This window comes from Aricia agestis, chromosome 11 (assembly GCF_905147365.1).
Source record: "Aricia agestis chromosome 11, ilAriAges1.1, whole genome shotgun sequence".
In the NCBI taxonomy this organism is placed as follows: Eukaryota; Metazoa; Arthropoda; class Insecta; order Lepidoptera; family Lycaenidae; genus Aricia; species Aricia agestis.
The window spans coordinates 13,487,731-13,515,570 of record NC_056416.1 but is presented as its reverse complement, the minus strand read 5'-3'; the positions used below and the strand labels follow the sequence as shown (position 1 = coordinate 13,515,570).

Sequence of the window (27,840 nt, the reverse complement as noted above, 5' to 3'; positions counted from 1 at the left end):
TAATTAAATCCGTACTACCGGTATCCAAAACCGGCGCGCCAAAATAATAACGCGCCGAACGTGCAGCCCAAAAACTTGGTTCTGGGTTAGCTGCTAACCGGCTACCGAACTACAACTTACGGATAGTATGGGTAAATAAGACGGTAATATGTAGGGCACGAGATAAACATGCTATCAGTTGAGATAGTGCATGTATAAATGTAACTGCCACTAACCTGAGGCTTCGGCGCGATCTTAAAATCCGAGCTGCATTTTAACCTCAAAAGCACCATAAACTCCAGGAAACACTCGAAGGTCACGGTTATGTTATCTTACATAATATCACTTAACTTTTACACAAGTCACAGATAAAAACAACACAGGACCGAGGATTACTGTTAATGCTGTTATCATAAACACACCGATGCACAGTTCGTTGCACGTTTATTCGTTAATAACGGACACGAACGTCCGTTCGGTAAATCATCCCGGTACATAATATAACTTTCCTAATATAAATAAACACTTTTTATGTTTCGATGTCATAAAATAGTTAAAAGTTTACAAGAAAACATGACACAGCCGTGCACTGCACTCCGTCTGACACGACGAATATGGCGGATGAATTTGAACTACGCTTGCGCTACCACGGCGAGCGGTTCTCAAGTCTCAACTTCAGTCAGGTAAAAAAAAACAAGTATGGTCGCGCGCCATCTATGCGCATTTGTAAGAACTTAAATAGTTACTTGTTGACCAAGTTACAATTTTCCTTATTGGTTCATGTTTTGCACTATAGGTGGCGTAAATAGTATTATGTTGCGTTATGATTTGTACTACTTTTTCATTCTGAGAATTCTCAGAATGAAAAAGTAAAATTTAATTTTTCATTCTAATAAAATTTACGCCATCTATATAGATCAGTAATGCGCATTATATGTCAATTTTGGATAGAGGATTAAGTTCATTTTCAAGGATATTTTGGGCAATTCAGATAAGATTGCAATTGGGCATAATATACATATTTTTTTAATTCATCAAGCAGTTTTCATCGTGGACGCTAGTTGGCGTTAGGGAATGCAATCTCGTTCTCGCGAGATCTCGGCTTTTTTTAGCGACATTGATCTCGGACGAAAAAAAGGCGAGATCTCGCGAGTTTGACGAGATTGCACTTGAGCATAAAAACGTCTTATTTGAAGCGCGGACTGACACGGACGGAGTTGCGATCACGGTGTCAAAACAAAGAGGAGCTGGCCTAAGCAACTGTGCACTGTGATTCTCAACTAGGTCCTAAATTTTGACTTAAAAAATCACATTTGTTGCATGGGAGCCCCCCTTAAATATTAATTTTATTTTGTTTTTAAGTATTTGTTGTTATAGCGGCAACAGATATACATAACCCGTGAAAATTTCAACTCTCTAGCTATTACCGTTCTTGAGTTACAGCCTGGAGACAGACAGACAGACAGAACTTTCATACATAATATCTATGCACATATCTAATATGACAGCCGTTTGACACGACATAATATTACATTACTTTCGCTCGCTGAGAGGGTATCTGTACCAAGGTATAAACAAAAATAAAACGGCATTTATTTATTTATCAAGCATTAAAACATAATAATTACATCAACATTTTCATAAGTAGAATATAAAAAACTTAAAAATATTTGATCGTAGAGACGTTAACCCTTATGAGAAACTGAGGCTACCGTGAATAAAAAAAACGTTCATCAAACCTAAAACAATGTCTTGCGAATAATGAATCTAAACATCACGTCTTCGCAGCTACATAGCGTAAATCAAACATAGAAATCATTTTCTTCTGGTCCTATACTTTAACGCTATGAGCGCTAGCAGATGGAAGGAGAAATATAGTATGAATAACGCGGTGATGTCTGTCCAAAGGTGGCCCATGTCGAAGTCGTATACCTCCAAGACTTCCTCCCCAGTGCTGATGCAAGGCGCGCCTTCGTCTAACATCGTGCACGCTGCGAACAAAAAATATTATAAAATATCTAAAATATAGGAACCGATTTATTTCAAGTCCTAATTTCAATTCCTTCTTATAGTCTAAGCGATAAGTTGAGAATGGCGAAATATAGAGATAAGGGTCATAAAAATACGTGCGATAGCTCATTAGATTCGGTAAGACGTCTAGAAAAATGTATCGGAAGCGTGTATTAGCATACAAAAAATTGCAAAAGTTATAAGCAAATTAGGTTGCCAAAAAATGGTATTACGTTTTTTGTTAAAAACTCCGAAACTATTAACATTTAAGAAGTTTCAAAAAAAGATTCTTAAAGAAGAGGAAATTTCCATAAGAAAACTCCCAACTTCCCGAATTCTATCTCTATTATTTATAATTCTAATTTAACGCTGAAAGTAAGCCTCCGCGCGGCATTTTTAGGTAGCGCGCGCGGCTTCAAAACCGAGCACGTTACACTGATTATTTTGTTAAAGGTATTAAATATTAATTTAAAAATTTCAAAAACTTATGGTGTATTCCAAACGATTCAAAGAATTTGCTCCCGTTGGAAATTTAACTTCAAGTTAATTTTTCAACAAACTAGACAAATGTTAACTAACGAAATTTTTTCGAACTTCTGTCCTCATTGTACTTTAAATAAAATCTTAAATAATTTTCGTAAAATTTTTCACTTCGTGGAGCCCTTGATATAAACATATTTAACAAGATCACGCCATAAAAGTTAAAAAAAATTTAATACTTTGTTTATAATAATTTTTTAACTTGAACAAAAAACTAGAAATCCAAGTAATATTGTCAAAAAAATGTTGTACCTATCATTTATTATCACGTAATTGTTTTCATATCAATGAAGGACATGTATTAACTAAAAAAAAAATTTTTTCCGCCATATGCTAATAAAAAATTTATTAAACCAATGGACTATTTCGATGCTTTTAAAAAATTATTTTCTTATTCTCCTGAAAATATTATGATTTTTAGAAACAATTTTTTTAATTTTTCAAATCAAATTTCAATATTTTATTGTTTATAATCGTTTTTCTAATAGTTCAATTGTTTAAATTATTAGTTTAGAATTTTTTTATCAACAATTTCATTGTTTATTAACTTAACAATTTGTTAAAAAAAAATTGAACTTTTTTATATTATTTTTCTGAATCTCCTAAAAAATACAAAAACAACGATATGTACAACAAAGTGCAGAAATTTTTTTTTTTTCGATTTTTATTGCACCTTTTCAAAAAAAAATTTTTCTACACTTTGTTTTACATCGTTATTTTTGTATTTTTTAGGAGTTTCAGAAAAAGAATATAAAAAAGTTCAGATTTTTTAATCGACTTCCAAAAAGGAGGAGGTTATATGTTCGGCTGTGGATATATTTTTTTTTTATTTTTTTTTATTTGTGTATGTTCAACGATTACTCCGCCGTTTGTGAACCGATTTTCGAAATTTTTGTTTTGTTGTACTTATTAGGTTTCACTCCAATTTACCATGTTGTTTCTGTCCAGTTTATTTTTTTAAGTTCCTCATAATAATGCTTAAAATTAAAGTACTTTTTTGTTTGAACACCCTGTGTAAAAGAAATTACTAACAAAAAATCGTCCTAAGTGCTATCACTTAGGACGATTTTTTGTTAGTAATTTCTTTTTCAATTTGCGCAATTTCACAAAGTGAGCGAATAAGATAGATTTTACTGTTATTAGTTTTTCTGGCAAATACAATACCCTCTTTACACCATACAAACTCAAAGGATGGTTTTAATTTTGTTTTAGCTTGATACAAAATAGTCTTGGTATGCTTTGTTAGGGCTTCTCTGATAAATATACGGGTATCCTGTTTACTTTAGGTACGTTAGTGTTTAATAAACCAGCTGTGAGACGTTTTTCGTTACCGGCCGCTAACCACTTCTTAGAAGCTTCTTTGGACTTTATGTCTAGGAGAATCATTCCAGGCTTCTCATTTTTATTTGGCAAGCATTTTGCCGCTTGAATATCCGAGCTGCTCACTTCCAGTTTCATGGCTAGGTCATCAAGGGTAGTGTTTAGGTTTTTATAATCAACTTCTGGAATTCCGCAAACCTCTAAAGTAGTAGACAGTGCCTTTTGTTCAAGTTTCTGCATATTTTGTTCTTGAGTAGCTACCCTCAATTCGAGATTTTTATTTTTGTTCTGTAGATCTTGGTTTTTGTTCTCGAGATCTTTGATTTTTTTGTCCTGATTTTTAAAAGACTGCTCCAAATTACTTAATTGATCACTTAAAAATTCCAGTGACGCCACAATACCGCCAAACTCCTCTTTTATGGCTTTTTTAACTTCTTAGGTTATGTCAATCGCGAGTTTACGATGTTTACTCACATACGGGTATCGATGCTCTGGTTGGTTCCCGTTTCGACATCCTCCTCCTCATCATCATCTTCGTCTGGAATCATGTAGAAAGATCTGCGCGAGAGATGTTTTCGGCAGTCGTCACAACTACACTCGATCCCAGGGGAATTACGTAGAGGATGAAGCTGTTTGTTGGTTAGTTTCACACAGGCTGGATTTGCATGAACTATCTTTTCACATCTACTGCATTCTAATCCAGGTAATTTTTTAGTCACGGTTTTATTACACGTTAAGCACTTTTTAAGTACCATTTCGGGTAGAACATAAAATTAGTAGTAATATTCGACTAACATGCGAACGCAATGACGTTGCGAACAAGACTGATTCAACAAGCTTCCGAAAAATTTTTCTAGACGTCTTCCCGAATCTAATGAGCTATCGCACGTATTTTTATGACCCTTATCTCTATATTTCGCCATTCTCAACTTATCGCTTAGACTATTAGTTCTTACACACAGAACTATGAGAATACTAGTAGATACTCGTACCCGCAACTCTGTTGTGACTTGTGCGGCTGGTGGCAAAATTCGGTTATCGCGCGAGACTGTAATTTTTTTCACAACAAAACTGTTTTAATGCTAAGTACCGTACTCACATACGGTTTTGGTTGATAGTTTTACTCCAAATCGAGCAATAACCACCGTGTGGACCGCAAAACTGACAGCTCGAAGGCTCGCTTCGAGCCGGCCTCGATGGAATTAAATATGTCAAATATGTCATTTCCTTCGATTCGGAGTAAAACTATCGAGCAAAACCGTATGTGAGTACTTAGCATATGTCGTTTCCCCTCTTTTAAAGTAATTCAAAACTTCATACCAAAATTTATCTCAATCGGTTTTAAGTCATATTTGTAACTAAATAAGTAGGTAATAACAGTCAACAGACAGCCGAGACAAGTACCTAATGATTTTCAAGTAATACAAACGTCCACATTTTGGATCTCTTCTCATCCATTTCAAAAATTTAATTACAAGGTACCTTCACGAGAAATATAAATATACCTTTGAAAGCTTTAAAAAGTTGAATGAACCTTGCAGTCATTAAATATTACTTTAACAATAAAGTTACAAATGGAGGTGCCTATTGTAATAAACTCTGAACCGAACATGCCCAAAAACACGTCAACACCTGCTTGACCTGTTTTTGTTGGAATAGCCCGTAGCGCCGCTACCTGCCACTTTCTAGGAAGGTAGACCTTAATATTGAATGTTCTTCACAACGCCATTGTTTCTTCAAATGAATTATACCTCTGAGTATTAGCTGCAGAGTCTTTGTTTTAAACATTGGGAAAGTCACACGACAGACATTTTGTCCTTGAAGAGGTATAAGCTGCGTAATAATGACTTTATTAGATGATGATGATGATGTATTAGAGAGTAACCACTTAGGTGGCAGTGGTGTCACAGAAGCATTGGTAGAATCTTTAGGAATCCTTAATGGCTTCAAGAGGACCCTTAGCGTTAGGATACGATTGGTGAAAATCGGCATATATTTATTTATTTAAAACTTTTGGCACGTTGTTGATTCCTAGGCGGATGGGGGACCTACGTAGTTTGGTCGCGTTATGTCAAACCTAGCCGATGGATCAAAATTAACATTGAATTGACATGATCCGACCAAATGACGTTGGTCTATGTCAACTGCCTAGGAATCAATTTTCTCGATGGTACAAAGGCGGGTTTAATGCCTCGTGGCATTTTCTTGCACCCAAATCTGTATAATCTAGTTAAAATATGTATGTCTTACATATATTCTGCACCCCCTTCCACTGCAGGATGCTGATGGCCTCGGTGGAGTACATCAGCCAGGACACGTGACGGATCCACGAGATGTACTTCGGGATTGAGCTGAAATTCAAATTATTAATTTTGAAACTCGCTGATTTTATCAAAGTGACAATAAAGTTTTTTTTATGATATACTAACTTTTGCCCCTACTCCTTTCCTGTTTCCGTGGGAATGCCGAGATAAAATGGGCACTAATGTAGGCTACATACTGCTAAGTTTCCTCAAAATCCATCTACTAAACAAAATTAGTGTCAAATATCAAAGCTTCGTAAAACCATTGACCCCCTCCCCCATTCCCCCCTTCAAATCAAAATACCCAAAAACCGCTGTGCACATATTTCGTTCTTTTAAATAAACAATATTTAAGTCAAATTTCAAAGCCACCCAAATTTTTTTAGACCATTCCTAAAAATTTCTTATAAACTTTGACCTCCCATTACCCTTACAACCCTTTTGTCCAGTTAAAAAGTAGCCTATGTCCTTTCTCAGGCTCTAGACTATCTGCACGTACAAAAGTATTAACAATCCTTAAATTATGGGGTTTCATAATTCATTAGGATTTTGAAACTCCGCTTGAAAAACTTTTTTAAATTCAATTTTATAACGCTAAAGATATTTTGACGATATTGTGATGTGATTTATTTAAATATGCAGTCATCAACTGAATATAATATATTATATCTTACCTCAGCTTGATGAACAGTCCCGATGTGATCATGAGGGAGTAATCGAAGGGCACCAGGTACGCGATGGCAACCGGCATCGACCCGAACGCACACGAGAAGAATGATCCTGAAACAGTTTAGTATTACAGTTAAATTAGGTACTATTTAAAAAAAACGTTTGTTGTACGGGAGCTTTCTTTACATATTAATTTTATTTTGTTTTTTAATAAATGTTGTTATAGCGGCATAAACAGAAATCATAATTTGTGAGCATTTCAGCTGTCCTATCGCAGGTCCTGGCCGTCCTGGGATATCTGACAGATGAAGAGGCAGCGAAGTCTTAGTAATTTGGTCCCGTTTATACACTGGGCTGCTACTGGTCTGATTTTGATGTACTCTGGCATAGACAAGACCAAGGAAAGAACATACGGGAAAATGCACGATTATCGCGGAATATTTTTAACGTGGTGGTAGCCGGTAGTTGTGTGCGACTTCTCAAACAATCTAGTTAATCAGTCAATTGTATCTAAGCTTACCACAAGCAACGGCGACGTTGAGCACCAGTATCGCGACGAAGACGGTGAGGCTGAGAGAGTAGAGCGTGGCTTTGAGGTTGGCCAGCCAGTACACCACCAGCGTGAACAGCGTCGGCTCCACCAGCAGACCTGGCAGCTGAAACAGAAGGCAGAGTGTAAGAAACTGAAGTGGCAGATGATGAGAAAGTAGCAGTATAAGGGGTAAGTGGAATAGATAATGTGAAAAAAGAAACTATTATGGTAGTTGGAACTAATGGTGTAAAATAAGGAGTGATAAGTCAAATAATAATTATAGTAGTTGAAACTAATGGTGTGGAATAAGGAGTGATGTGAACTAATTAGACCCAATTGTATGAGACATTTTCGAGTCGGAAATGATCAAAGAGAAACAGCTAACACGACAGTTCAATAACAAAAAAGGTGAGAAAATAGAAGAATCGATTGAAAACAAGAGAGAATTGAGACTTTCCCGTAATAGGAGTAAACGAGCCAGACTGGCAGATTTAATAAAAGGGGACATTATGTAAGAAAATTGAGTGGCATAAAGAAGTATTTCAAGTCACATCTTTTAATGAAAGCAGAAGTAACTAAACAGGCCGCTTGGAATGGGTCTTTATGTCAAGACATTAGACAACACGTTTTTCAATTAGGTAGGTATGCGCAAATAAAATATTCAAATTACTTTAGAAAAAGTTAAATGTCACACAAATGTTGAAAGTGGAACGAAACGAGATTAGTTCTCTAGAAACAAATATGGCATCTGCTTGTTTCCTTGTTTGTGCTTTGGGTGTAAAAAGATGAAGGAATATGGAAAAAATCGGCCAAGTGCGAGTTAGACTCGCGCACGAAGCGTTCCGTTATCCGTACCACAATAGAGCAAAAATAGGCTGAAAATTATTTTTTTGTATGGGCCCCCTGTTACTACTGTTTAATTTATTTTAATATTACTATTGATTATTAAAGTACAAATAGAACTGAGTATTTCGTGAATATTTCAAGTACCTATGCCCTATGCATTGCAGTTATTGATGTCGAGCAAAAAATAGCAAAAAAATCACGTTTGTTGTATGGGAGCCCCCTTAAATATTTAATTTATTTTGTTTTTAGTATTTGTTGTTATAGCAGCAACAGATCTACTTCGTACTTACACAATCTGTGAAAATTTCAGAAGTCTAGCTATAGCGGTTCTTGAGTTACAGCCTGGAGACACACAGACAGGCGGACAGACGGACAGACATCGAAGTCTTAGTAATAGGGTCCCGTTTTTACTCTTTGGGTACGGAACCCTAAAAACTATGGATATTTCAGGTCACCGATCAAAGTCTGTTTATGTAAACGTGTCAGAACAAAAATTAAAGACATACCTACTCTAATTCGGAAATTTTAATTATTCAGTATGAAAAGCTAATTTGCATTTATTAATAAAAAGAATATTATGCCTTTAAAAATATTGGAAATTATGTGACTATAAAATATGGCACTTGTGCATATTGTTATTTTCTTGTAGATATATTTAAAATTTTTATTAGCATAGAAATAGATCAATCAATAACCACTTTTAATGAATGACAAAGACTCAAAATGTTACAGCCAATATTATGTTACATTTAAATAATATAATATTTCCCAAAAAATTACCTTAAAACTTAAAATATATCTTTTGCAAAATATTACGCCTGTTACATATAAAAGCTAGAATAGTGTATTAGAATAAAGAATTTAGAATAGACTTTGAGCCTTTCATATTACTATCCTAGAATCAACAATAAAACAATATTATGTTGGTGTATAAACGCGGAGCCCATATTGAAATATTTAATATACTTTCAATCAGGTCCTACACACGGGGTATAAATTATCCATACTACTAATTTAATTAATATATAATATTATAAATGCAAAATTATCTCTGTCTAGCCCCCCCTCCTCCTAACGCCGCGGCCGCAGCACACTATACAAGCCAGGTTGGCCTATAACGGTGGCGTTAGAGCGAGATGAAAAGCTTGGGGGAGGCATTTGCTTAGCAGTGGGATAGCATAGGCTCTTAAAAATACATGTTATATACTCACAAGAGCGATCATCCTCGCGATATAATACACGGGCGTAGTATACAGCCCCGCGCTGAGCTCCCGATGTAGCATGGGGAACTCCTCCGGGAACATGTGCAGCACGGAGTACATGGGGATAAACGTGTTCTCGGCGACTATCACGAAGATAGCCCCCTGCACATCCTGGATGCCAGCCTGCGTCATCCTAATTGAGCCGATGAAACATAATCCCGCCGTTGTAGCTATTGCCTGAAATAATTGGAAAGTTTCACCAACCTAGTCAACGAATACTATTCTGCAGGGTGTAACAAAACTAAGTCACAATGCTTTAAAGCAGAGGTTCCCAAACGTATTTTGTCTACTGCCTACTTTGAGAACAAATTATGTTTTAGCGCTCCCATAGTTTCATTTTTCAATGCATGCAGATGAAATACATCACCCCCCAAGCCTCTACTCAACGCCCCCATTTTTTCCTGGATCCCACACCGCCACCATGTAGACCTTCAGCGCCCACAAGGGGGCGTTATCGCCCACTTTTTGAAAGGCTGCTTTAGGGTGTGTATGCGTCCCTTACATAGAGTTCATTGTGAAAGTAGCATCGCTGAAAGAGCATTTTTGTGATTTGTATAGGCAAGCGCTGCGTTATGTATTTTTCCATGAAAAGGTGAAAAATAAGTTACCTACTCTTTCAGCGCTGCTACTTTCACAGCAAACTGTATGGCCCCTATGTAGGGGGCGCCCCTATATTATATAGGCGCTATATAATATATATTATATAATATAGCGCCTACATAAATAAACCCCTAAATATAAATAAGCCCTTAAATTAGTATTCTCACGTTTTGTTAAACCTTGTTTAAACAATGGTTAAGCACTTACCAATTTTTGGAATATCCTAATGGTTTGAATCCGGGGATCCCGAACCACAATTAAAAGATACCTATAGATTAACCAAATTAGTTTAGTGAAAAAGAATGGAGACTTGTAGTCGTTCTTCTTTAGTCGTCTTGATTCCTGCAACAAATATATTTCTTGCTTTAGCTTTACAATCATCATATTATCATGTTTTTTTTTAAATCTTAGAGCCTGTTTCAATACTTCCTGATAAAGTGCCGGATAGGCTATCCACAACTTTTTGATAGATTCTCCATACTCTATCTATCAAGTTAAGTAGTGAATAGGCTATCCGGCTATTAACCGGCACTTATCAGGAAGTGGTGAAACAGGCCCTTAGTCTTACGGATTCTTATAACTCCAGTTAAATCTTTGTCTCTTTGATATACAAGGTGTTACAAAACTAGGTGATAATACTTTCGGGTGTGTATGAGTTCCCTGTATTGAATTCGCTAAAAAGTAGGAGCGCTGAAAGAGTACCTTTTTTAACTTTTGTATGAGAAAATTCATGATTCGGGTGCTTGCCCATACAAATCACAATAAAAGCTCTTTCACCTCTGCTACTTTTACAGTGAACTCTATACAAGGAACACATACACACCCTAAATTGCCTAATCACTTCGTTTTGTTATACCTTGTATATAATATATCACCTTCATATAGCTATTCTTTAATATTACGAGTTTCTTACGCCGGTTCTTCTCGCCAGGTTAGTTCCCGAACCGCTGGTAAGTAATCACGTAAACTTTCTGAAAAGATTTGATTCAAAACTCAGAAATAAAACAATTTTTATTTTATTCCTTACCTCATCCTCATGATCCATCAGATGGAACTCCAGGTGTATTTCCATGTCCAGCTCCTTGGCAGCATCACTGACGGCGAACCTGTCGCAGACGCTCTTGATGGCGTGCCGGGAGGCCATCTCCGAGCCCGGCGTCAGAGCCAGGACCTTCATGAAATAGTCCGTCGGGTTGTACGTCACTGGGCAGTGGTAGCCGAGGCTAAGAACAACAGAATTTGTGTAACAAGATTATATTTTAACGTCTGTGGCTTATATTTTAACGTCTTTTCTTAATGTTTATGAGTTCGGATGTTTGATGCCTATGCTACGGAGACCAGATTTTAAGATTGATTGTGGTCGATGTATGAACATATAAATAAAATTGGAGTGTCTGTTTATAATATTGAAAGAACCGTTTTTTACTACATGTATATGAATCTATATACGATACATACACCAAAACAACATTTTTTACAATTTTTGTCTGTATGTCTGTCTGTCTGTCTGTCTGTCTGTCTGTCTGTTTGTTCCGGCTAATCTCTAAAACGGCTGGAGCTATTTTGCCGGGACTTTTTTTGGTAGATAGCTGATGTAGTAAGGTGTAACTTAGGCTACTTTTTAACCGACTTCCAAAAAGGAGGTTATATTTTACTTTTTTCATATTTGTTAGCGGACTATCCATCTTTGTTATTATACTATGTTGTCGCGGACGAAGTCGCGGGCAACAGCTAGTTCAAATAAAAAAACTGTGCATTTTATGTGTAGCCAGATACATTAGCCAGGTGATGATGTAGATAAGTTACAAGGTTTGTCCCAATTATAAGGGAAAAAATGAGTAAATGTCCGTTCGTTACACAATGTAATCGTGTTCTTCCACTCACGTCTTTATATGTAGTAGCAGGCGCCAGGATCACTGGATGGTTCTTTATGGATTCTTTATTAAGTGTTTACGCTGTATCCTAGTGGCTTTAGTACAATCAGCTCCAATTTAGAAATAATATTTTATAACAAGGACCATTAATCTCAAGTCTTAATCACCAACAACATTGTAGTACTCCAGTCAGTACTTAGCCGAGACCTTGGGTGCTCCAGACTGGACTCAGGAAGTTCTATTAGGGTCAACCATTACCCTAGATCTTCTAATCGATCGTATGCAACTGCATCATTTTATGCGTTTCTATTAGTAAACAACTTAGACCATAATCAAAAAAGGAATAATCATCAACTTTTTCTTGAAAGAGGTAAATAGAAACAGTGCTGGACTTAAAAACAAAATTTGACCCTAAAATTGTCTAACCACTTGTCGGAAGTGTTGAAATAGTCTCACGCATTCACTATGGTGAATTGCTAATCGTAACACGGGTATCGATTTCATGACATTGTTCTTGACCATGATATTCACCTAGAATTTGGTTTCAAACTTTCACATTCACCATTGAAACTGCAACCATCGATCAATAATATACTAGGTACTTATACTATCAGAGAAATTGATTTTTAAGCACATGGTGAACGAATGTTTTTTGGTTGGGTTATATCAAGCCCATCCGAATGATACCATATTACATTAACTTGATATAATCCAACCAAAAAAATTGGTCCTCCATCTGCCTCTGAATCAATTTCATCCATACAATGAAAAGTTAATTCTTACCTTTCGAAAAACTCCAAAGCTCCATTTGAGTCTCCCGCATATGCTACTCTGCCTTCTGCCAACAGCACCAGCTTGTCAAACATGGCCATCAGCTCCGAGGAAGGCTGGTGGATCGTGCATATCACCGTCTTGCCCTGGACGGCATTGGCTCGGAGGAGCATCATCAGCTTTTGGGCAGACGATGAATCCAGACCAGTCGTTGGCTCGTCACAGAACAGGAGACCCGGATTTGTTAGGAGCTAAAACATGAGAAGATTGCATCGTCTATTTCAGTTAAAATGTAAGGTATATTAATATCGGGTAGGTTAGGGCCAATGTTAAACAGGCCTAATCCTTTTTCAAACTTTTAAAAGGTTCTAAGTAATCAAAATATGTATTGTTTTAATTATCGCTTTATAATGTACGCTTACGTATGTACCGTCAGAGAAATGTGGCTTACGTTATACCGTCGGGTTATATCAGGTCATAGAACTCTCAGATTAAAATGTCGTAGGTAATAAATCAATTATCTGATAGTATAGTAATATATACGCTAAAAAAACTCACCTCTGTAGCAAAAGACAACCGTTTCCTCTCTCCTCCCGACAGAGTCTTGGTGCCGTCCAGCCCACCAATGCGTGTATGCCGCGTGCCGTACAACGAGAGTTGGCGGAGCAGCTGGTTGATCCTTCTCTTCCGGGCCACTGACGTCGTGCGCCTGTCCATCCGAAGTCGGGCCTAAACAACATTTGTAACAGCATTAGGCATCGCCAACAGTCCCAGTAGACGTCAGATTAAGCATGTACAGTGTACACCTCTATACTTCAGAGCTATTGGCATGCTTCGGCACGAATGGGCCGGCTCGACCGTATAATACCACTTTCTCACAGAAAACCGGCGTGAAACAGCGCTTGCACTGTGTTTCGCCGAGTGAGTGAGTTTACCGGAAGCCCAATCCTCTACCCTATTCCCTTCCCTACCCTCCCCTATTCCCTTCCCTTCCCTTCCCATCCCTACCCTGCCCTATTACCCTATTCCCTCTTAAAAGGCAGGCAACGCACCTGCAGCTCTTCTGAGGCTGCGAGGGTCCATGGGCGACGGAAGTTGCTTCCCATTAGGTGACCCGTTTGCTCGTTTGCCCCCTTATATTATGGTTAGGTATTCTACAAAGACACGCATTAATACAATCAAGATTAAGCCCCACTTTTCACCAACGAAGTATTAAAGTTAACGTTTGAATTAGTATCACGTTACCTCCTTCGTTTTTTTCTTATGAATGAAAGAGACATGTCTGTTAGTGTTAACATTTTAACAAGCTGTTAACACTAACAGACAAATAAACCGTTTATTTATAAAGTTAGAAAGTAAAACAGTCCATATTGATTTACGACCACATGGCGCCTATCCATGAAAACTGGGGCAAAAAGTGAAGAACTGATATTTCATTACTTTCGGTCTATTAAACGTAACAAATCTAATTCGATCAATGTGTATAGCGTTATTAAGCACAATCCTGGCTTTATACCGGGCCGCTGGCTTTTGGTGTCGCCATTCGACACTCCTAATCCGCCCATTGAAGGTATACTAATTGTTTTACCACTAATCAATAACGTCCTAAAACGTTTGGAGATCCGTCCAGCCGGTGGTTACGGCCTACGGTGTATTGTTGTTGGGTTACAATTATACAGGGTGTAACAAAACTATATTATAGTGTTCGCTGTGAAAGTAGCAGTATTCATATAACACCTTAATTACTAATAAATAATAATGGATCACTGAGCATCATTCTTATTATCTTATCTTCCGGTTCTTCTCGCTAGTTCCCGACCAGTGGTAGATATCGTAGTACCGACATTCAAAAAGTGTATATTTTATAAAACGTTTTTTAAATAAAAATATATTTTTTATCTTTTATGCTCATCTCCCTTATCTCAGTAATCATCAAAGCTAATAGTAACACCCAATACAAGATAACTTTATCAATAAAGATATAGAGATCATTATCAATAAAGATATGGAGATCTTATCTTGATTATCAAAGTATCGACAGAATATTTAAGCATTATTATTAAAGTTCGATGAAAATGCCTACTATTTTTAAGAATAAAATCTTTATTTATGACATCTCATGTTACGGCACGGATCGAGGAAAAACTATATTTCACTAAGTGGTAACATTAAAATTAATGGACGAACAATTTATTCAACAATTTTTGTTATAACTACTATGAAAACCCTTTAGAACTCGCATAGTTTTCACGTTTTAAAAAGTAATATACGTCATGGAAGTTAAATATTTAAAAAATAACTATTAATGTATATCTACAACAAAAATACATCATGGTAGTTAATTCTCTAAGATTATTCTCGTATTTGCGTTGTTTGTGCAGTTCAAACTTCGAAGTTTAATGAAACTTTTTCTTTTATTTATAAAAGGCTCCACAAGTCAACAATTTCAAGATAATATAATTATTTCTTTCGGATAATCAGACTTTTTACTAAAATAGGTATATTAAATTATATCAGACAGGCCCTATGCCTATCTGCCCTTGCAGTTATCCCTTATACGTACAATTTATAAAATCAATTATAATTTTATAACAAAAGAACCCTTTAACAAAACTTTAATACAATGGGTAATGTACAATAATTCTAACTTATTATTGGAATCTTCAATCTTGTTTTACCCTTTAAAGAATTAATTGCTCGCCTAAATTAGGCGAATCTATTTATAATTATAATTTTATGATGTTACGTATTTGTATATAACTAATATGTTTAGTATCGTATAATAATTGGGATATTATTATTTTCCTCATAGGTATTTTCCTTTGATCAATTTGAAGGTGAACGCAGATTTCCCCGCACGCGCCGCAGTTCGATTCGATGTTGAGGGTTCCGTATAACAAAAAAAATAAGCAAACAAAAATTATTCATCAGCAACTTTCAATAGTATTTTATTATTTTGCTTACGAGCAAAATAATAAAATACTATTGAAAGTTGCTTACGATACCCTAAAATAAGTTTAAATGTTATGTTAATACCATTTGAATATCCACTTAAAATATTTTTTGGAACCCTCCATTTAAATCTATTAATATTATGTAAATATATGCGACAGAACCAGTTTAGTATTACAATCAAAACCGACACAGCAACGAAGTATATGGAAATTAAAATTTAATTTCCATTAATATTAAAAAAAATGGAGAAATAAAATAATGACGATTGGTTCTATAGAAAAAGTAAAATAAGAATTATTTAAATGCACAATTCTGTGCTTTTGATAATTTAATTGTGAAAGCAAGAAGTACAAAATAAAATAATTATAAAAATGTGTACTTTTAAAGTATTTTTGTAGAGTTTAACCGATCGTTCTACATTTATTGAGTGACCAATATTAGTTGAAATATGACATAATAACGTAACGTTTCTACTATTATAATAAATAAAATTATATGCGCACAAAAAATATTATTTTCAGTTTACTCCGAACTAAGCCAAATCGGAAAATTTCTCGTAGCTTACTCTCTTAACCCATCAACTCCTAAGCGGCACCCGGGTGCTGCATAACAATTGAATGTCTATATTCTTTTGTGTCTGCGATTCCCACGATCGAGGTATTAAGTTAATCTCGTACTAAGTTACGAGTTACGAGTAATCTCTACATGGCGTAGTCGTAGCAGAACAAATTAGCAGCCTGAATTGACTCACAACTTAAGAGGCAGTGACACTCAAAAAGTAAGTTATGTTGTACTTTATACTCGTAGCTACTGAAAACTTGGACCTAATTTAAAAATGTTTAATAGGCATCTAGAATCTAGATGGCTATCCCGAACACAGTATTATAATTCCTTATATTTGCAATTCTGTGGCCCGATCCTAGCTATTTAGCTGCTCCGGGCAAAGATTCTTTTCGTCGCACTTTACAGACAGAAAACTCATGGGCGCCGGCAGGTGCCAGGTGGTGCACTTGCACCCCTTAGGATTTAGGAATTTCGGGAAAAAGCATTTTGTAACCTTATTAGTTATTACCATGCCGTACAAAGATAGTTCGTAATGTTTCGGCTCTAAAAATTGTATTCTGTTGACGTAAATAGACAGTCACTGTTGTTCGTAAAAAGTAAAAAGAAAAGAAAAGAAAGAAAAACTACAATCTGCACCCCTTGGAAATTATTTCTGCCGGCGATAATATTTATGTAAAATACGTAAATATGTCCACTATCCAAACTGAAGTAGGTTTGAAGGTAAAATTCTGTAACTTGGGTGGTGGATGGCTATAATGGCTATGTTGGAAGATAGGAATAAGTCAATTTTAGCCGCACACACTGTTTCGCGGATTCGCCCACTACAATGACGCGATATTATGTATGTTACACTCAGAGATAATATACGCACTTTACGATTTAATAAACGTACGCCACGCTACGACTTAATAATGCAATAAGGCAATCATCGTGTTTCTGGACTCATCGTGACACTAAAGAACCTTATGTCAGTTCTGGTGACACTCACCATGACACTGAGATGCTCTATGACGGTGAGGTTGTCGACGAACAGATCGTCCTGGTGCATGTAGCCGCTCTCCCGGTGCATGAACTCTCCCACCTTCGTGCCGTTCATCGCGATGTCACCATCCACTATGGTGCCAGCTGATGATAAGAAAAGTTAAAACTGTACTTAACTACGTAAAAAGCCTATGGATGCGAGACTTACTTGAATTGATTGAAATAGGGCCAGAAGTTAAGAGGTAAGTATAAAAACATGCATACACACGGCTATGTCTGCTTGTGTGAAATCCTCAGCCTCTTTTTGGCGTTGCCTACTTTATGACGAAAGTAAGTGGCTGAGATTTAGGTATTCTAGTATAGCCTTTGGTTGATTCGATGAAATTATACACCGTCTGGGATTAGTTCTGCTGTTACTTTAGGGTATGGTTATTAACAATTGATTGATTGGTCGTTAAATATTATATTAGCACATAACATTTAAATTAAATGAAAGGAAATAATATTACCTGGGTTTCTATGAGCCAAAGCTGACATGAGAGTAGTTTTTCCAGCGCCGCTGCAAAAAGTATTGTTTAAGTTTTTAAGAGACACTAAAGGCTTTTTAATTTATCTTACATATCAAATAAATAACTTAGAAAAATATTTACCTAGGTCCCATTAGGGCGACCAGTGTGCCTGGCTTGGCTATACCACTAACTGTAACAAAAACATAGAATAATCAATGACCCTTTATTCAATTTATCTAAATAGACTTTAGATGTAGATTATTGAGATAGTTTTTACATTGGTTTTGGGCAAGAAAGTCTCTTCCTATGACCACTAGGTTACAATTGTTAGTCACTAGGATGTGGTCTTCAGAATGCACTCAAACTTGGGCAATAAAAACCATCAGCTAAATTTATCTGTACATTGAATATTTTTGAAAAATAATACTTGGGACGTGATCTACAATCGATATGGAAACCAAAAATATAGTTTTTAGAATTTTTGTCTGTTTGTCTGATAAAATTTGGCACGAATATTACTTAGAGGTCGGCTCAACACGGTATTATAACGATATCGCCTAGGGTGGGGGGGAGGGGCTCAAGTTTCAATATTTTTAGTTTTTTACTCATATCGCTAAAACGGTGCGTTGTAGAGAAAAAAAATTCAGTACATAATGAAATCTCATAAAATTTCCTACAAATTTCTCCTTTACACTTTGTTTCTATCTCCACTCCTTGCCGTGCTACGAGCTTTTCTGTCTTATCTATACAGATTTCGAGTGTCGTTTGTTTAATATACAGCGAGCTTCGGCACCGGTCGTTTCTTCAACCTTTCTCAAACCCCCCTCCCCCTTCCTGAAAATTGTGCTTTAAACATAACGGAGTCGCAAATCATCATGGGTCTGACTCTGATACTTATAACGAAATGGCGTCATGGCGTTTGTATTGCGTCTTATTTCTCCTTATAACAAAATATAGGAACCAACAAAGTCATCTCAGATACATAATATACTTAATAAAATAATAAAAAAGTCAATTCTGTACATTGAATATTTTTGAAAAATAATACTTGGGACGTGATCTACTATGCTAACGCGGACGAAGTCGCGGGCACCAGCTAGTTTCGAATATTTTGAGATGACAAAGTTCTTACCACTGTTAACCAGCCGTTTTAGCTTCCCATCCTTGAGTTTGATGTGTACCGTGACGTCTCTCCACACGAGCGAGCAGGGCCGTGATGATGGGGTGGAACCGAGGACCTCCTCCAACTCCCCATGCACAGGGTCCCCCTTCGGCCATGTCAACCCGCTGTCCACGTATAGGATGTTCGATGACAGCTCCTGGTGATGAAAATACTTTATAATTAAATCTTCGATCGTGGGAATCGCAGATCGCAGATTACAATTTTCAATTGTTATGCGACAGCCGGGTGCCGCTTGGGGATTGATGGGTTAAATAGGTAAAACTACATCTAAATCTTATATCTTTAAACGAGCAATATTCTTGTATATAATATATAATTGGAATCTCGGAATCGGCTCCAACGATTTTTATGAAATTTAGTATATAGGGGGTTTCGGGGGCGATAAATCGATCTAGCTAGGAATCATTTTTAGAAAATGTCATTTTATTCGTGTTTTATCGAATACCGAGCAAAGCTCGGTCAAATAGGAGATGAAAGTTTGTATGAAACTTTGTCAATTTTAAACCGACCGGACTGAGACTCTGATATCTGACCTATCTGATACCCGTCGATCGTGGAAAAACGAGACACAATTGAATTTTTATTGTGTCTCGCTCACCGGTGACCGTATGGGGCTTGTTGAATTAATGATAATACTTTTCAACGCAAGCGAAGCCGCGGGCAAAAGCTAGTAATACGATAATGATGACTGTGTTTATGATGTACCATCGAGGAAATTGACTCCTAGGCAGTTGACAGACCAACGTCTGCATTTGGTCAGATCACGTCTAATTCAACGTTAATTGTGATCTGTCGGCTGGATTTGACAAACGTGACCAAATTACGCAGGTCCGCTAGCTGGCTATGAATCAAATTCTCTGATTTTACAAACAATAAATTATAAAATGATGGTTCCTATAGGAACCTGGCATAAATATTTGCTTATGGTTTTGATCTAACGATTGCAAACGATCTGATACGATTTTTTTAAAGTTTCAGTGCGGCTCGGTCAACCAGCCTGTGAACAAAATGTCCGAAATACAAAAGAAACGCAATACTTGGTATGGCATAAATCATAATATTATTTCATACTAGCTGTCCCGGTGAACTTCTTATCACTTTAAAAAGTCTTAAAATATTCGTAGAAGTCCAGGGAAGCCTGGACTGGAAAATTAGCCCAATCCGCTCAGCCCTTTCCGAGTTTTAGCGTTACCTACTAACACAATTGAAAATCCATCCTGCTAGTCCTACTAATATTATAAAGGCGAAAGTTTGTTTGGATGTATAGATGTATGGATGTGTGGATGTGTGGATGTATGGATGTTTGTTACTCTTTCACGCAAAAACTACTTAACGGATTTTAATGAAACTTTACAATAATATAGCTTATACATCAGGGCAACAATTTTAACCGACATTTTACAAATACATAGGCTACAATTTTAACCGACTTTCAAAATGGGGGAGGTGTTATGTTTGTTTTCTTATGTTCAACGATTACTCCGCCGTTTGTTAACCGATTTTCAAATTTTTCTTTTGGTATGTAGGGTATCATCCCAATTTGGTATTATATTCACAAAAATGGTGATCTGATGAAGGATTCATAAGTAATCGAGGGAACTCCTCAAAATTTATAGGGAAACATGTGGTGACTTCGGTTTCGTGAGAAGTATTCTAAGCATATGCTACAAACAAGTAAGATTTTGCACCGAGGTATACCTGGTATACCGTGATTCGGAAGGTGCTGAGAGAACTCCTGATTCTTTATAGATACAAGTTTGGGAGTATCGGCGTTGTTTTAAGAACGGAAAGCATATGCTACTATGCAAATTACATTCAACATCATCATCATCATCACTACCATAATATTATACCATGCATCGTCCCATGATTATGAGCCTTTTCATAGTTTTTAAGATCGAGGCTCGAGTTTGTCAAACGATAATTTTAAAAAATCTATACTTAATATAATTATAAACCTGAAGAGTATGTTTGCTTGACTGCGCTAATCTCAGGAACTACAGATCCGATTTAAAAACTTATTTCACTGTTAAATATCTCATTTATCGAGTAAGGCTATAGGCTATATTATATTACGAGTATCACGCTAAGACTAATACGACCGAAGAAACTCAGGAAAATGTGGTAAAAACGGGGAAAATATTAGAAAGGGTTTATCTCACGAACTACTGGAGCACTTGGCAATATTAACGTTAAACGCAAACAGTCACTCTGTTATCTTGGTTTTTACTTAGAAAATAAATTTACATTTTTAGAACATATAATTCAAACCGGTGAGAAAGCGAAACGCAACTTTTACTCCTTTACCAAAATATCTACGTCGACATGGGGCCTCTCATTCAAAACCTTAAAATTAATTTACACTGCTACTTACCTTGGCAGCATTTGCTACGGGGCCCCCGTGTGGGCCGACAGAGCAACTATCGGCGCGGCTCGTCGCAAGTTGCTACAAAGCCAACGTCTTGCTCTTATATTCTTGTGCAAAGCTTACAGAACCACAAGCACCGAAGCCTTGCCCGTGCTAGCCGGAGTTTTACCCGTGGACCTTGAGATTCAGCGTCGTGCGACAATGTACTATCATAATAAAAACATTGACAACCCGTTTTTTTTAAGCGCTCGGGATAAAATTAAAATAGCAAGATTGTTTGAACCTTTAGAAAACTCTTTGCAAAGCCTAATCTCCGAATGGCAGACGCGATGGGACTGTTCCACCAAAGGGCGACATCTTTATAATTTTTTCCCTAATATTCGTGAACGGCTATCCAAACATTGGATGGATATTGATCACTGCGTTTCTCAATTCCTGACCGGTCATGGAAATTTTAAGGCCAAACTCTACGGATTTAATCTAGTAGCATCACCCATGTGCGAGTGCTCGACCGAAGGCAACATGTTTGAACAAACAGCTCATCATGTTCTCTGGGAGTGCAGTCTCTGGCAGGACGAAAGAACTACAATGCTAAACAACCTACTCTGTACATCTGGTGTCGCATACTACGGTGATCTCGTGGACAGCGCTAGGAACTTCCGTGCCTTCAAGCGTTTTTGTCACAATTATTACTGGCAACAGTCTAACACAATAAATTAATTTAGCTATAGCGTAGTAGTCACTATTATTATTAACGTTTATTCCCGTGGTGCTTCCCCCTTCCAGTTCTTTGACTTTCGGTCACTGCAACCTTGTGCTGTCTCCCGCTTTATATGGGGAGGGAATCTGGAATTCTTCCTACTCCTCCTATTTTCTTCTGATTAATTTCGTTGCGGGTCCCAAGACAGCTTTAGCATGTCCCTCGGGCTCCCTGAGATCATATCAAAGGGTTTTCGTGGTTGGATACCGCTGTCAATCCTGGCGACACAGGAGATACAGTGGTGGGAATGTGTGGTGGGCCAAAGCCCGTTTAAAAAAAAAAAACTACTGGAGCAATATTTGGCACAGATATAGAGTAGACCACGTGAAAGGAGTATTTATAGCTATTTTTATTCGAAAATTTACGGTTTCGGTGAAATTCCTAATTTACGCGGGCGAAGCCGCGCGGGACATCTAGTTTTTATATAAATTATAGATAGATAACGTACTTGCTAACCCGACAAACGTTTTTAATTAAAATCGTTTGAGCCGTTTTGTAGGAGATTGCGCACAAACACTGTGACACGAGAATGATAAATACTAGATGTAAAAAAAGCGCAACGTGTTACGTGGTACAACTTCAAACGCTACACCGCGCTACGTCATGCTACGTGCTACGCGCTACGTCATGCTACGTGCTACGCGCTACGTAGCTATGTGCTACGTGCTACGTGCTACGTGCTACGTGCTACGTGCTACGTGCTACGTGCTACGTGCTACGTGCTACGTGCTACGTGCTACGTGCTACGCACTACGTGTTACGTGCTACACTTTGCTACAACTTATTCTGAGCTTAATTAAATAATTATATTACTAGTTTACTTATATTAAAATAAGATTTTTTTATTATAGAAATCTTTTTAAGGTTTCATATAAATTATTAGTACCTGGATGACCGGTATAGCAAACACAGAACGCTCATATATATATACATATATATTTGGAATCTCGGAATCGCCTCCAACGATTTTCATGAAATTTTGTATATTGGGGGTTTTGGGGGCGATAAATCGATCTAGCTAGGAATCTATTTCAGAAAATGTCTTTTTATGCGTGATTTGTATCGATAATCGATAAACTGAAAAATATGACTCTTCCTGACATCTATTGGGGAATAATATTACTATTATGTTATTAGCAACTAATTGTTTTAACTATATCGCCATCTGCTGGTCGTTAAATTTAGTATATCGTCCTTTTTCTGTCCGTCTGTCCGTCTGTCTCCGGGCTGTATCTCAAGAACCGCTTTAGCTAGACTTATGAAATTTTTACAGATTGTGTATATCTGTTGCCGCTATAACAAAAAATAGTAAAAAACAAATTATAGTTAATATTTAAGGGGGGCTCCCATACAACAAACGTCATTTTTTGGCCTTTTTTGCTCGATATCAATAATGGTAACTGGCAAGCTCTTGAAATTTTTACAAAGTCCTTGATTACATGTGTTCTTTATTAATTAATAAAATGAAACAAAAATTAAGGGGAGCACCCATACAAAAAACTCTTTTTTTGGCCTATTTTTGCTCAATAACGGTATGGCACCCTTCGTGAGCGAGTCCGACTCGTAATTGGCCGATTATTATTTAACTGTCATACTATTTAAGTTTCACCTAAAATATTATTCAATATTAGGTTACACCTAAAAATTACTTGTTGATTGGCAGTAGCAAAAGTAGGAGACGGTAAGCCCAAAGAATTAAGGAACTGTGGAAAGGCGGCGGCGGAAAACGCGGAAAATGTAAAAAAGAGTTAGAGCCCACAAAACATGTTTTTTGGATCAATAATTTTCTGCCAATCGAAGGTGCATTTTTACTTTTTACCTACGGCGATAACTGCAAAACCAAAGGCCGGCAAAAGTACCTTCCTTTAACCACTACGACGAAGCCAAAGGCCGCAGAGACTCACTCTGACGGTTAATATTACTCGTATATACGTCGGAGTAACGTTTTCTTGTATGAAGACTTTTCTACCAAATGTACCGGATAGCCTATTCAAAGATCTGAAAATTTTATACCCAAATATTTGGACCTACAGACAAAACCGCAGACCGTACGAATGGAGTTATTTGAAAGTGTAAGTAAAGGCCGCAGGTGTCGGGTTACACCGCAGCCGGTCAGATTTAGCGCGCGACCTATAACGCTCGCCTTACATAATAAATCGACATACTCGCAGGCCTCATGCAAACGTCAAAGATTTCAATATACAGGAAAGAGCACGACGTTGGACAGAATAATCTTAAATTCAAGAAAAAGTTAAGCCATCTACGAATTAAGAAAATACCTGAAATGTGAAAATTGGCCTTATCAACTCCTATTATTAGCTCAGAATTTCGAGACTTCCAAAAAAGTATTTAATAGCCCTCCTTATCGATTTCGATAACGGAGACCTCAGAAATTAAGGATTGTTTCTATTATGAGCCCTAACATGACTTGCTAGACCGAACTTGGTTTTGAATGTCCTATCACATGTTTATCTGAGGATGTGGTCCATAAGTCAGTCCATTCTCCTCAGATTAACTTACTAGACCACTATTACTATCTAATAATATAATAATGCATATTATTTTAGATAGTAATACTGCATAGATTACATTTTCTAGAACGTAAAAATATGGAGTTTTCATTATTAGACACAGAACTAACATGAGATATGGAGCACCGCGTACCTACCTTAGAATAGCCGCGACACAACAGCATATTGCTAACCTAGTTGCGCCTAGGTAGGTACTAGTTAATCCTGGATGGTCATCATGTTCTCTCTTTCGTTCTGCGTAATGCTTATACAGTATGACAGAGAAGGCGTGTAATTTTGACAAGCGGATACAAATTCTATGACTTGCGGAAATGGTCCTAGGTATGCATAACTTTTAGAACCATATTATTGACATGATCTATTTTCACTTTTTATAGTTGTTTAATGTTTTATTTTTACTGTCGAACTAACTATTAGAAACCGTTTTAATAAAGCTTGATAACCCATCAATCCCCAAGCGGCAGGCGGCTGCCAGTATAACAATTGAAAATATATTATTGTGTCTGCGATACCTACGATGCAGGAATGCCATTAAAGCGTAATTACTTAATATAAATGATAATAGCAATATAATAATATAGTTTTGCCAGTACGTAGACATTTCAACAAGTGAAGTCATCATTCATCATTCAGAATGTCATATAAGACGTCACAAAGTCACTTTTGTTCCCGAAATAGTAAACACAAAGTAAACACAACACACTTCTTATACTTATTATGCTTATAATATGTACTTATTATAATATTTTTTTGCCGTTTTGTTTTATCTTCAATTTCAAGTTTTATAAAACACAAGACTATAATAATTTTGTTTTATATCACTTATTTCAATCAATTTATTTTAAGTACATAGGTATATAAAAATTTATTAATTTTAAAATATAATCCAATTGTTATTTTTAAAAGAACTTAAGTAAGTGTATGAGGATTAAAGCAAGAAACAAATTGTTTTAAGAGAGATTTTCACTTAAACAAATACAACTTTGTGTTTTAGTGAAAATCCCCCTTAAAAATTTAATTTTATTCTAGAATCTAGGTATTCCCTAGTAGTAGAGCCACAAAAGAAATAAATACTTAATTAATTTGTAAATATCTGGTAAAACCATGTCTAGAACGGCTTACGATATAATAATATTATGCAGGCTGGAAACAGGCCTGGACAATGGACATACAGACGAACCAGTAATGTCAGTAATTTATCTTCTATTTTTTTTTTCGAATTTATCTTTTAGGTACAGAACCCTACTTTATCTGTAATAAACACCGAAGCAGTCGGAACCCTGACTGAATACATTTACAACTTTTTTAAATGTCGATGTTCTTATAAATTATATCAAGATTAGAATTCTTGGAACTAGCCGCCGTTATACCCTTTCTTATTTTTTAAGATCGAACTCCATTATATTTTCTACTTTTTTTCTTTCTAATGTCATCCTATGTACTGCTGTTCTAAGCTAAATTGTAATGTGTAGTTCGAAAATGGACGAGAATTTGGAAAACTGTATAGCAACAAAATAATAGAGAATTTAATAAGATTTTATTTCATCAATAGAATATTTTTGCTACAGCGCATCGTTTGTTAGTTATTGGTGAAAAACCAAAAATTGAGACCTTTCTCGCCCTCCCCCCCTCCCCCTCCCTCCGGCTCACCTCCTAACCACCCTGAATAAGTTCCTGTAGATATCGCTTAGGTTCCCGCTCATCGCATTCTACAACTACTTATTTTATCAAAAACCTCTTAGTTCAGTCAGAACTAAGAGGTTTTTTTGATAAATTAGGCATTAGGGTTGTTTAGCTTTTTATGCCGAAAAAGTTCCAATAAGAGAATACTAATTATCATATCCCATGAATGCATGAACACTGCGAAGTGAATAAAGAGTACTTTGTAGATTTTTTCGTTTCAGTGATTTTATTTTTTATTTTCGTGCACTCCAGAGCAAAAACATTTTCACAACAAAACTTTTTCGATAGGTACCAATAAACATTAAGCCCGGCCGCACATTGTCCGAATTCTGATCAGAAACAGTTGAATTTCGCCGGACCGCCACCCCGCACACTATCCGAAATATCCTTCCGGCGAGTTCGAATTTCGTGATTCTAAAGCTGTGCCTAAAGTTTATTTCGTAAAATATATGATAAACAAGTTGAGCTAAAACCGAGACGAATGAGATATTAGGTAGGCGTAGGTAGGTAAACAGATACAAGTTACAACCTAAAAACTTTTATAAGATTTTATATGAAGATTTTAATAATAAATATTAGTATGTACAAAATACTTTAGTAGCTAAAGTATTTTGATCAACCAACTAAAAGAAGTTACTAAAGCAAACGAAATTTCGAAACGATTTCGGGAAAGCTACGAAAACTTACTTTATTTTCCGAATAATCCGAATTGGTCGATGCCGTGGAATCCTTACGCACTGATCCCGTCTCACTGTCACTCATGTTTGCCCACACCATCATAAAAAAAAAGAAAATTAAACAAAAACACGTAGCATTTTGTATGGCGCTCTCTGTGTTTAGAACTAACGCCGACTAACCACAAGCTATGAACGGCGCGCGACAGAGAGCGTAGAAAGAGACGAACGGCATAGATAATAAACCCTCGGCTCATTTGGACATTATTTTTAACCGATTTCAAAAAAATGATCAAATCGATCCGTATCTATCTTATCTTATCTTATATCTTTAATCGAGCAATTCTTGTATATATATATATATATATATATATATATATATATATATATATATATATATATATATATATATATATATATATATATATATATATATATAATCTCGGAATCGGCTCCAACGATTTTCATGAAATTTAGTATATAGGGGGTTTCGGGGGCGATAAATCGATCTAGCTGGGAATCATTTTCAGAAAATGTCTTTTTATTCGTGTTTTATCGATAATCTATAAACTGAAAAATATGACTCTTCCTGACATCTATTGGCGAATAATAATACTATTTTGTTAGCAACTAATTGTTTTAACGACCAGCAGATGGCGTTATTAAGTAACACGAAGTCAATGAGTGTTTGCTATACCGAGCAAAGCTCGGTCATCCAGGTACTGTATGTAATACTAGACGTTCCGCGCGGCTTCGGCCGCGTAAATTAGATATTTCACAGACAACTTAGTCCACAAAAAATAGCCTATGATCCTTAACGTGGTCTACTTCTTATCTGTATTCTGTGCCAAATATGAAATAACAGAAAAATTTCTCCAGTAGTTCGTGAGATAAGCCCTTTCAAATAATTTCCCCCGTTTTTTCCA

At 36.5% G+C, this 27,840-nt stretch overlaps 2 protein-coding genes across 2 annotated transcripts in view; both read right to left on the bottom strand.

Annotated features, from left to right (window-relative positions):
* The window catches only part of LOC121732070 (rho GTPase-activating protein 21), a 393,449-nt gene extending 392,832 nt beyond the window's left edge, over positions 1-617 (bottom strand). Inside the window, exon 1 of the mRNA XM_042121847.1 lies at positions 216-617. The gene's annotated coding sequence lies outside the window, so the exon portion shown is untranslated. The remainder of the gene's footprint in view (positions 1-215) is intronic.
* A 962-nt stretch (positions 618-1,579) lies between these two features.
* Positions 1,580-27,084, bottom strand: LOC121732041 (protein scarlet-like). The gene is made up of 14 exons (XM_042121801.1): positions 26,928-27,084; positions 18,848-19,034; positions 17,857-17,905; positions 17,716-17,765; positions 17,214-17,350; positions 13,265-13,435; positions 12,719-12,957; positions 11,089-11,284; positions 10,269-10,403; positions 9,411-9,638; positions 7,342-7,477; positions 6,827-6,932; positions 6,100-6,200; positions 1,580-1,970 (listed from the first exon to the last, which is right to left on the bottom strand). Exons 1-14 carry the CDS (start codon positions 27,018-27,020, stop codon positions 1,795-1,797), a joined length of 2,004 nt encoding a protein of 667 aa, XP_041977735.1. The 5' UTR covers positions 27,021-27,084; the 3' UTR covers positions 1,580-1,794.
* Positions 27,085-27,840: the final 756 nt, after the last annotated feature.